The 11027-nt window shown below is 38.5% G+C and overlaps 2 protein-coding genes across 3 annotated transcripts; both read right to left on the bottom strand.

Moving 5' to 3' along the window:
- Positions 1 to 560: 560 nt before the first annotated feature.
- Positions 561 to 4849, bottom strand: noxo1a (NADPH oxidase organizer 1a). Its single transcript, XM_004071691.5, has 8 exons — positions 4584 to 4849; positions 4422 to 4502; positions 4239 to 4317; positions 3969 to 4140; positions 3473 to 3660; positions 3286 to 3399; positions 3079 to 3196; positions 561 to 1826 (listed from the first exon to the last, which is right to left on the bottom strand). The coding sequence occupies exons 1-8, from the start codon at positions 4647 to 4649 to the stop codon at positions 1124 to 1126; spliced, it is 1521 nt and encodes a 506-aa protein (XP_004071739.1). The 5' UTR covers positions 4650 to 4849; the 3' UTR covers positions 561 to 1123.
- A 1733-nt stretch (positions 4850 to 6582) lies between these two features.
- Positions 6583 to 10967, bottom strand: gid4 (GID complex subunit 4 homolog). Of its 2 annotated transcripts, XM_004071466.5 has the most exons (6): positions 10556 to 10967; positions 10148 to 10207; positions 9686 to 9793; positions 8148 to 8249; positions 7938 to 8068; positions 6583 to 7839 (listed from the first exon to the last, which is right to left on the bottom strand). In XM_004071466.5, the coding sequence occupies exons 1-6, from the start codon at positions 10742 to 10744 to the stop codon at positions 7776 to 7778; spliced, it is 654 nt and encodes a 217-aa protein (XP_004071514.1). In that variant the 5' UTR covers positions 10745 to 10967; the 3' UTR covers positions 6583 to 7775. The 2 variants fall into 2 exon arrangements, with proteins under 2 accessions (XP_004071514.1, XP_011476530.1); XM_011478228.4 differs by lacking the exon at positions 10148 to 10207 and having other exon boundaries at positions 10556 to 10945.
- Positions 10968 to 11027: the final 60 nt, after the last annotated feature.

Below are 11027 nucleotides of genomic sequence, written 5' to 3'. Positions count from 1 at the left end.
CTCCTTCCTCCAGATGGAATGTGGAGAAGAAAGAAACTCCCAACACAGTAGCCTTCAATGTGTCGGTCAACAGAGTTTAAAAAAAAAAAGGGTCTTAAAATACAGCAGTAAGAATGATAAGGAAAATAAAGTATATGCACCCAACACCCACCCTCAACCCCCAAAAACACAACATAATGAGATAAAAATGATGTAAGATGAGATGTGAGTTTGGAGGTATGGATACCGTAGAAATCGGACACAACCACAGGATCCCCCGATCGAAGAAAAGAACCAGACCTGAGAGATCCCTGTTCACTAAGGAGGCTAAATCACTGACGTGGAGGATCCCTCTGAGGACTTAAAACAGTATTTTTAGTAAAATCTTTGGTCAGTTTTTAAAAATGTTCTTGTCGTTCTATCATTTTTGTCCAAACTTGTGTTTTCCGTTTTTCATAAGATTTTTTTGGTCATATTTTATTTAATATTACTATTATTTTGTCAGTTTCCAATGATTCCTGTTGAACATTGCACGTGTTTGTTAATGTGTGTGTACATACAACCAAAGGCTCTGAAGCAGCTTACTTTCCACTTTTTTATTTGACACTTTTACACTTTGACACTTTACACTTCTTTTTTTTACAAACTTTCCAACTGTTTCAAACTTTGCCTCGTGCTTTCGAGAGTCTGACTCTTGCTCATTTTCAAAATCCATATTTTTCCGACTGCTTTGTACAGCATGTTTATCTTGTTAAATCCAGGAACATATAGACTCACATAAAAAAATAAAATAAAACTATGAACAGTAGTTGAATAAAGTACAAATAAACCAAATGATACAATAATGCGACTGGTAATTCTACTATAAAAGATGCATTCTATTAGTAGAATTTACACTGGATTTGCTTGACAACAACAAATGTGTGCACATCTGTCTGCAGAATCATCAATGCAGAAAAGGCCCAACAAAGTGTTTCCACTGAGGAAAATGATCTTTCATGTTCATCAAAATAAAACTAATGAGATTTCAATATTATTGTCATCACATGAAAATTGACTGTATCACATATGTTTTTTTGCACAAAACAAAAAACAAACTAAAGCCTCTTTACATTATAATGAACATAGAATGAGTTGAGGGATCTCAACGGCTGAAAATCTCCCTCGGTAATGGTGAGATGTTGCCTTTGTCTGCGTTCTTGCGGGTGACCGTGGTGCAGCGGGTGAGGATCTCCCTGGCTTGTGGCCTTGGTGGCACTTTGGGTGACGTGGGCACCTTGTAGAGGTTGGGATCAGAGACACTTGGGGTCATTCTGACTTCTGTGTTGCTTGTTGGACTGAGGTAGCTGTTCATCATGGGAGGAGGAGTGCGGCTGTGGTAGAGTGACCTTTCATCAGTGCCAGGGGTCAAACTGAAGGATGAGTGAGGGCTATCATCGCTGGCGCTGTCCCAATCCAGACTTTCCTCTGACTTTGCTAATATGCGGAACCTATTTTGATGCTCATTACCATTAGTCTCCACCATGATGATAGGAGGGCTATGTATCGTCGGGGTAGTCGGGGGGAGGTAACGCGTAGCAGGGACAAAGTGATCTTTCATGGGCTGAGATTCCTGCAGCTCAGATGTGGAATGGGACCTCTGCATGATCCCCTCTTGTCTAGTAGGAGAAGAGGAAAGTGGAAGATTCAGCAGGTTTCCAAAAGAAAGGCTGTGCTGGGACTGTTGCTGGAGGCTCAGGGCTGAAGGAGACGGTTGTCTTTCATGTTGCAGGGATGGCATGTGAACTTTAGGGTGATTATAAGGCTGCAGGTACATAGCAGGGATGTAACCAATCTTTCCTTTGTGCCTGTCAAAGGACAAGAATTAGAAGATATAAATTAGCTTCCACTTAAAAGAAAATCTTTTTTTTTCAGTTAAAAATGTAAATTTGAGTAAAATCGACTTATTTGTCCTGCTTGATTTTACTGTTAAAACCAGAAATCTCAGTTAATCCAGTCAATGTTAGTCTGAATGTCAAAGGAAACATTGGCTTTAGGCAATTACATTGCTACTTCCTTTAAAAATAAAATTAATCTTTCAAAATAAGACTTCTACTTCGATGGTAGAGCAGTAGAGCGGTCGACACAAATGTAAGTTTGCAGGTTCAATTCCCGCCTTGCACGCCCATGAGTCGATGTGTCCTTGGGTAAGACACTGAACCCCACCTTGCCTCTGGTGGGAGGTTGGCGCCAGTGTTCGCCAGCGGAGCCGCCACCAGTGTGTAAATGTGTGTGGGACTGGGTGAATGGGACTGTGACTGTAAAGCGCTTTGGGCCTTGTAGGTAAAAAAAGTGCTACATAAGTATACGGCATTTACCATTTATTTTACCATGTTTTCATGACAATATTTGATGGTTAAAAAAAGGGATGGCGCTCCAAAGTCATATAAAGTCATGTTTAACTTTCTCTGCATTTTTAATTCAAGAGAGTATTTCATTTTATTTTGAAAGGAACTTGTATGTTCTGTAGTTAAAACTGAAAAGAAGTTCAAACTGTTTTATTTTACAAAGCTACCGTAAATGTAGAACTGTGTACATTTTGTAAATTAATGGTTTAATGGCCACAAAAACATAAATAGTGAAATAATGTGCTCTTTTCTTGGGACTTTGCGGCTCTTCCAGGGTTTTGGTCAGTTAAAAACATGGCTTAAATGGCTCTTTTAGTGCTAAAGGTGGAGAATATTGGCTATCGAGTTGGAAATAAACACTGGTTTCAATTTTAAAATTAACCAGAAAAGTCACCTGGGATTGTGAGTCCTGCTGCTTTGAAAATGTATTCACAAATTGATAGATTGCAAATGCCAAACAAAGCCGAATCCTGATCTTCTATGTATCTTGCCTTATAGATTGTTCATTTCTTGTACCTGTTGGACTTGGTGGTGTTGTAACGAAATAAAGGTGGTTACTTCCTTGTAATTGTGTCTTCAGGACAAAGATATTTTTTTCTCTCTGTCTATCGTGGGAAGACATGCTGTCACTTTGGAATTTAAGCTTGTTCTACGAGAGTTTTTAACATGTAAAAGTCCCAGCACGATTTTTTTAGTCTTAATGTTGCCAGACCTGACAAGCCACCAGCCATTTTCAGACTTTTGCTGAATTTCCACCACTGCTCCAGCGGTTACGGAGATCTCATCGTCACAGGTGGAAGTGTAGTTCTTGGTTGCAGTGTAAAGCTTTCCTGAGGGGGAAAAAAAAGAACAGATTTGTGGCCTTAGTTTACAAAATATCCACTTTACAGAATGAAGCATGAGAATTCTGTGTGGATACCTCTTTCTGAAGTCTCATCATCATCATCATCATCACCATTGTCATATATCTTCTCTAGATAAGGCGCGGGGAACCAGGCCATCCTCTTCTCTTCATTCTCGACAAGCCACCACCCTGAACCAGCAGGACAAACGTGTTAGAACCCCGTGAGAGCCCTCACGCTCATCCGCTGCAGTTGTTGGCTCACCTGTTCTGTCTTTGATGAGAACGTCAAGCTTGTCATCCACAGCCACTTTGAACGGTTTGTTGCGTGTGTCTTTGGTTTCATAGGTGGCCATGCATCTATAAGTCTCGGACACAAACGGCTGCGTCACGTTTCCATCCGGACGATCCCTGCTGCTGCAGTTTTCTGCATCCGTCTGCATAATCATGATGCTGGGGGGGGGGGAATACGGGTCAGAACCAGAATCAAAAAATCTATTTTCAGCTGTTTTATTCATGTTTAGCTGGAAATAATTTCCATCTGGGTGGGAATTTCTTTTGCACAGCTTTGAAATTTGGGATTTTTTATCTAAGATTTAGAATATCTTTTAATTACAGGTAAAAGCTCAACCATATAAGTCTGTATCATCATCAAACTTTATAAAAGAAAAATAAAATAAAGTGCAGTTTCCTGAACAAAAAATGTGGAAACTGTTTCTGTAGATAATTTTTTGTTTGTTTCCTGTTGGGCATAAGCTCACCAGTTTTTTGGGAACTCTTTGTCCAAATCCTGATCATTGGGTTGGAAAAACTTGATGAGGCTTGAACTCTGACTGATTCGTGCTTCACAGTTTAGGAGATCGTTGCAATATTTCTCCAGAGACTTGAGGAAAACCACAGACTTGGTAGTTTTTTTCCCCATCCGCCCACCGCCTAAAAGCCACACAGAAAAAAAAACACTTTTTTTTTTTTTTTTAATCTGATAAGCTTCCAGCTGGACATGTAGAATTCAAAAGAAGATGAAAACTCACCTTGTAAGCGGAATCGTGGAAGGACTCGCTCAGATTTTTTCAGCTTCCGGTCAGTTGTGCAGTCTTTTTTTACTTGTTTCTGTGGTTAAAAAGCAATGAATAAATGAAAGACATCTACAAATGTATTAAAACACAAGTTCTTCTTAACGTGGCTGAAGCCTGCATGTTAAATGTCATACTCACATGCATTTTCTTGAAATCTTCCAACTTTCTGTAAATGGCAATGTCATTCTGGTCCGACCAAAGCACAGAGGTCATAAACATCTGAAAGAAAAACATTCAACACCAACTTAAAAAAAAAAAAACATCCTTTTGACATAAATTGAATAAAAGGAATTTATTTACTTTGCTTTTTTCTTTATGCAATACTCCAATCAAACGCACGCTGACGGGGTAACGCTCAGGCTCCATGGTGACAGTCCTCAACAGTCCAGCTGGTTGCTGCTGTACAGTCCTCCCAGCCTCGTCCTGCTCTGATGAACGTACAAAGATCACAACCCATTTGTTTCTATCTTCAAAGGGGGCGGAGCTACAGAAATTAACAGGTAGTCTCTTAAATTATCAATAGGAGGAGGGGGAAATCCTGTGGCTTCCTGAGGCTCTTGTGTTCTAAAAAAAAACACCTATGGGTCCCTTTGGAGGAAGAAGAAGCTTTAAAATAGTTATTCAGCAACTGGATTATCTAAGAAGACCTTTTATGTGAAGATCACACTCAATATCAAACTTCAACACATTTTTTTTGAAATTCTTCAAACTGAAAAATTAGTTGCAAAACTACCACTTTTTTCAATCCTGACTTAACATTTTAAGGGAGAAAAATAAATAATAAATGCTTGATTCCACTTGTTCCCATGTTTGAATTCCTGAGTTTATTAATATATTAATTTATAATATTTGTGCTAGTTTGGCTTTCAAGGTGCTGAAGTTAGTTTTATTTGATGGCTGTTTTTGTTGTCAAAGCACATGGAATGAAATCTTTACAGTCACTGTGCAAATGGCCAACATTAGTCAAGCCAACCAAGGAAGTTAGTGGGGGAAAAAAATAAAGGTGGCAGCTCTTTTCTCTGAGTGATCTTTATCTCTTTACTCTTTAAATTGTCTTCCTGAAGTATATTTGGCTGAAACTTTAATGACAAGCCAGAGTCTTAAAGCAACTACACAACGAGTTTGACTCTGAACTGTTCAAAGAAAAAGGAAAGTTATTTTATAATATATAATATTATATAATATTCTCAATGCACGAAAGGCATGTTTGTCATGGTGGTATGCAAGTCACAGTGAGGCTGGTTTTCATGTGAACTCTTAGCCACAGTGTTTTTCAGGACTCTATAGTGACATCTAGTGGTGATGTCTGTAACTTCTTTCCTCACCTCTGCTGCTCCACATCAAGGACTCAAAGATGAGTCTTCAGAAATAAACATGCATAGACAACCATACACAATTAAGATATTTAGGTACAAGTTTAAATTAATAAACAAAGTAAATCATAGGAATTTAATATGCAACAACATGTGACAGAATGTGGAGCTTAGCATAAGCAGGAAAATGAATGGTTTACATTGGTGACAATGATTGACAGACAGCAAAAGAACAAGGTTGTCAGTGGTTTGCAATGGTTTCAGAATCAGACCTTCATCACTGACTTCCCAGAATCCCAAGAAGGGAAGAGTCAAACTCTGCGATGAACAAGTCCTAAGAAATGTATTTTAAGCTGTATAGGCCTCACAGAAGATTTTCAAAGTTAAAGCTCAATAAAAAAAAAATAGAATTACACTAAACCTGATTTTCAGGGGCCTGCAACAGTCTGGAGACCTGTCCAAGACGTACCTCGTCTTCATCAAAAAGTAGCGGGATAGGCTCCAGCAACTCCAAAAATGGGTTTGGCAGGTTTGGGAGATGGATGGATGATTTTTATGAGATCTTTGCATGAAAAATTGAAAGTTTTACCTGTTTGCCTCTGAACAAACAGCTCAGACAAAATGTGCTTAATGGTCAAAACATTTAAGTCAACTAATCCAACAGCTAAGACTTTGCTGGATTGGAATGAGAAGAAATATAAACAGCAGTAAATATTTATCAGAAATTATGAAAACAAAAATTCTTTTGGGGAAACTAAATTAGGCCTAAATTAAATTCAAATGGGAAGAAAAAACAAGACAGAAAAAAAGTATAGAGGATGGAAAATACCCCAAAACATCCTACAAATGTGACAAATGCTTAGAAAAAAACGACTAATTGTATGCAGTTGTTTAAACACTAATATTTGGGGAATTTTTTAGAAAAAGGTTTACTGAACAATTTTTATTTTATTCTACTTATTTGGTAAATAAAAAGACCAAAACCATCAGCATATAAAATACTTTTTTTATTGTCCTTCCACATTTTTTCATTGCAGAATTATAATACACTTTAAATTAAAATGACTCAAATACATAAATCATACTCTTAAACATTTTCTCCTTTCATTGCACATTTTCCTCTTTTTTTGTTACATGATTGATAAAAGAAAAACCATTTGGGAGTTTAATAAATACAATCCCCTTTTCTTTGGCTTTAAAAAAAATTAAAGTGCCGTTATATTTGACATAGAAACTGAGGATGTGCGGCTGGTCGGCTGGAAGTCTGCGAGTGAAACCAAAACTGAAGGTGCGTTTGTTTTACATCAGAGCCGTTCAGGACCACTTTGGCTCAGCTGAGGAAACAGCATTCGTGCAAAAATCCATCTCAGATATACAAAAGAATCGTGACAGCAAATCAAATCCAGCCTCATCAGTCTTTAAAAAAAAAAAAAAGTGTTTACAAACATTAAAAAAGTGTAAGGCAACTGGTTCTCCACGATTACGTCAAATTAGATTCCTACCCTTTTTGCCCCAAAGAATTATACATAATTACTAAAAGAAATTAGCTTTTTTTAAGTTTCCTCATCTTTACAGAGCCAAAATTATTTTTGCACAGCTCTAAATGTAAACCTGGAACAAATTTTTTCCCCACTTTAAATCACAACAACAATACTCTTAGTTTTTTTTGGATCAAGTTGATTTTTTTTAACCTGATTTGTTGAGCCTAACAGCTGTAACATAACCTTCCCCACATACAGATCTCCCGTCCCACAATCCATCTATCGTATCTTACAAAAGCTGGATTTCTGTTCAGAATTTGTTGGAGCCATAAAACATATTTGTTTGTTTAACTGAAGCCTTTTTCTTGACTTTTGTTCATCAAAGCATGCACCGGGACAAAAATAAATAATAAAACTGCTTAAGAAAAGAGGCCATGACAGCAAAATGTTTGAACACAGGCGGACTAAAGTACAAATTAAAATTCAAGCAGCTTTGCAGCAGAATTGTACTCTTCCCCCTGAACTTTTTCTTTTCTTCTCCTCGTCTTTTGTGTTTTTCCATCTCTGCGTTCGTTCTTACAGTCCACCTCAAGCATTTCTGAGAACTTGATCACCTCCAGTGTTAACACATTTCAGGAGCTCTCCATCCATTCTGTCCCGCCGAAGCTCAGAGCAGCGTGAACCGTCCTTTCTGTGCGTCATCGGAATTCATAAATAGACATACTGCGCTCTCCGATGTGGTTTAAACTAAGAGATTGGTACCTGCAGAGAGAAAAGGAAGTGAGCGTAAAAGAAGGTTGGTCAGAAATGCAACAGAAATAACTCAATCGAGTGCTTTTTCTTTCACTTTCAACATTTACCACTCTGAGCTTCTGTGGTAATAGTAGCCCTCAATGGTGGCTGTGGACTTCTGGAAGCAAATGTAGTAGAAGCCCGCAAAGGAAGCACCGCTGATGTCTTTGATCGTGTGGTCAGGAACTAGAAACTGCTCCTGAAAGAGCAACAAGAGCAGATGTTGAACGTTTGATCCTGAAACTGAAAGAATAATAAAAAAAGCAACTTGTACCAACCTTCCATCTCATGAAAATATAGTCACCATTTTCCAACGCTGTGTAGTCAAAGTCATCGGAGTTGAAGGTCTTTGCATATTTGTAAAAAGCCTGAAACTTTCCCTTTAAGAGAAGACGAATAAGACGCACACAAATGGAATTAGCCGCAATAAAAACATCCATAGTGTCAGCTATGAGGTTTGTTTTAAAAGAATTTTCAACAAGATTCCTTTTAACCTGAAAGTGGTCCCTAAATGATTACAGAGTTCCCTTAAAAATCCATTACATTGACTTTTTTTGGACAGGGAATACATTATGGGAATGCCAAAAGTATAATTTAATGAAATTGCCCAAAACATTGGAAGAGTATCTTGAACACAATCAGGAAATCATCCGTCCATCTTTTATTCTTGCTTTGTCTTGTGAGGGGTCATGTGGGTTGCTGGAGCCTATCCCAGCTGTTTCAGGGCAAAGAAGATCCATGCTGTGGACGGTTTTGTCTGTCATACGCAAGCCCACACAGACAACTCACACTTACTCCTAAAAGGACAATTTAGTCACCAATCAACGTGTGAAGCAGGATTTTGGACTGTGAGAAGATGCAGCCTGCACAAGGAGAACAGAAACTCCACACAGAAAGGACCCAACTGCTACACCTGCCCATCATGTAATCCACTATATAGAAATACTATTATTGTCTATATATTTTAAAAAAAGTAAGCCTAGTGTATTAAGTCTTCTAAACCAGCCTGTAAAGATCAGATTCCCATTAGTTCTTATAAAAACATGAAGCTCATTATAAAATTGTATTTGTCTCCAACAATGAATATCAATCTATTGCAAGTATGATAGTTTGATTGTTTACCTTCTAAATGGATCAAAACCATTTTCAAAAACACTATAAAACTCTTAAATTTACTTAAACCAGTTTTTTTCCCCAGTATGTCACTCAGAGATGGACTCTTAGAAGACAAGGACTTGAGTCCCACTTATATTTCACAGCAAAATACCAGAGACTCGACCTTCAGACTTGGGGTTTGGGACTTGTGAACAATGTTTATTGGTTCAATTTTAATTTTTACTGCCGGGTCTAAAAAAATAACAGCTCTCTCTTCGCTGCTTTTGTATAAAAAAAATGCAGAAACACCAACTATTTGTTCTAGTGTTGCCACAAGTTGTTCCAAGTATGAAAATTGGGGAAAATATTCATTTTTAACAACACTTTTTGAGACCAGTTCCACTCACATTTCACTGACATTTCCTTGCTTGCATACTCTGAATCACTTTTGATTGATCAACATGCAAAAAATGCAACAACTCAGACGAAACAAAAGAACCTATCCAGTAAAGAACTGGGTGTTTTGCAAAATGTAAAAACAAAAACAAAACAAAAAAATCAAACAAACTACTGACTCTTTGTTAATAGTCTGATCAAAACCTCAAAACTAGTTGAAGAAGGTTAATAAATCAGACTTTGCACTGTTTGATCTTAAGAATGGTTTCAATGTTTATGGATAAAATCCTAAAATGGATGAGAAAATGAATAAAAGAAGACCTACCCAGTGTTTTCTGTCCACATCCTCATCTGCATCCCACTTCCTGGTTAAAAACAGCCTCTTGCAGCTGATAATTTCGCCGACAAAGAACGTCGTAAGAGTGGGATACTCCTATCATACAGAAAAAAGAAAAGAAAAGACCATTGAGGATAAGATAAGGTGGAAATGCGCCTCCTTTATACAGCACACACAGTTCTTTTAGACACACACAAGCTGAGTTTGCATCTTTCGCCTAACTCTAGCACAAACATTTACCTCTAGGTGGGTTGCCGATTTCCCTTTACGTGTTGCGTAAATGTAATGGGAATACAGTTGACAGATAAGTTTCAGGCAGTGGGACTGGACACGACAGCCTCAGGTTAGTCTCAAACTGACACGTTCCTGATTCAGCCAGCTTCCAGCAGGTGCGCTCACGGAAAGGTGCAAACTTTGCCTTACTGCACCTGACCTGGTGGGAAGGCTTACCTCAGTTAGGCCTTTGATCTTCAGGTATCCACACAAATAGGAGTTCTCTATAGTCACATGCTGGTCAGGACAGATTCAATATGGAAACACAATTACTAGAACTGAAACAGGCTTTAACAGTGTTAAATACACTGTACTGCAGTTTTATTTTGATTTATAATTAAACAGGTTTTTGTATTATTAGCTGAAAATTTCTTGTAAGAAACATTGTTTCATTTAAAGCAACAATATCAACATCCAAACAAAAAAAATATGAATAGCTTGGTGTGAAGTACGGCTAAAGGAAATGCTGGGGTGTTTACAGTGACACCATTCAAAAAACAGCTAACATTAGGCTAGCTAAGTTAATCTTCAGTTCAAAAAGTATGCAAATAAAATTAATAATGTGTAGCAATGGCACCATATTACCTGTAAAACAACCTCCACGTCGTAGGAGTTGCCTTTGCTTCTCTGGTAGCCCCGAAACTGCGAGCCGCTGTACAGCAGCGAAGTGGCCACCCCCGGCTGGTGCGTGTTGACCGGCGCGGGAGGGTGAAGACAGGCCGGGGATGGGCAGGCCGAGCCGGCTGTGCAGCAGCACTCTGCTCGGACGGGCATGACGAACCCCTATATCACTGAAAATCACGGCCCGTTTACGAGCGTTGCCAATGAGCGCGTCCCTTCCAGGGAAACGACAACCGTGGACATAAGAGGGGGTTATCGGCAAATACAAAAATAAAATCGCAGAGGCCAAAAAACTTTGCTTAAATGTACGAGCCTGTCCATGGGCAGACGTGTGACGAGGTCTCACTCAGTTTGAGGCCTCATTCGAGGAAGTTTCAGCTTTCTTGAATTTCATTGGCCGAAAATTATGTACTGGATTACTATTGGACAACGATGG

The sequence above is a fragment of the Oryzias latipes genome, chromosome 8 (assembly GCF_053564925.1).
Source record: "Oryzias latipes strain Hd-rR chromosome 8, Olatipes_Hd-rR_3.1".
NCBI classification, from domain to species: domain Eukaryota; kingdom Metazoa; phylum Chordata; class Actinopteri; order Beloniformes; family Adrianichthyidae; genus Oryzias; species Oryzias latipes.
Note: the sequence above shows the minus strand (reverse complement) of the source record. Positions and strands in the feature narration are given on the sequence as shown.

Bases quoted from the DNA above. Each gene is read 5' to 3' on its own strand.
- noxo1a (XM_004071691.5), bottom strand. From the start codon at position 4,649: ATGGAGCCTGAGCGTTACCCCGTCAGCGTGCGTTTGATTGGAGTATTG. The intron at 4,318-4,421 runs GTGAGTATGACA...TTTTAACCACAG, and splicing joins AAGATTTCAAGAAAATGCAT to AAACAAGTAAAAAAAGACTG. The intron at 3,661-3,968 runs GTGAGCTTATGC...CCCCCCCCCCAG, and splicing joins AAAGAGTTCCCAAAAAACTG to CATCATGATTATGCAGACGG.
- gid4 (XM_004071466.5), bottom strand. From the start codon at position 10,744: ATGCCCGTCCGAGCAGAGTGCTGCTGCACAGCCGGCTCGGCCTGCCCA. The intron at 10,208-10,555 runs GTAATATGGTGC...TGTCCTGACCAG, and splicing joins ACGTGGAGGTTGTTTTACAG to CATGTGACTATAGAGAACTC. The intron at 8,069-8,147 runs GTTGGTACAAGT...TTGCTCTTTCAG, and splicing joins ATATTTTCATGAGATGGAAG to GAGCAGTTTCTAGTTCCTGA.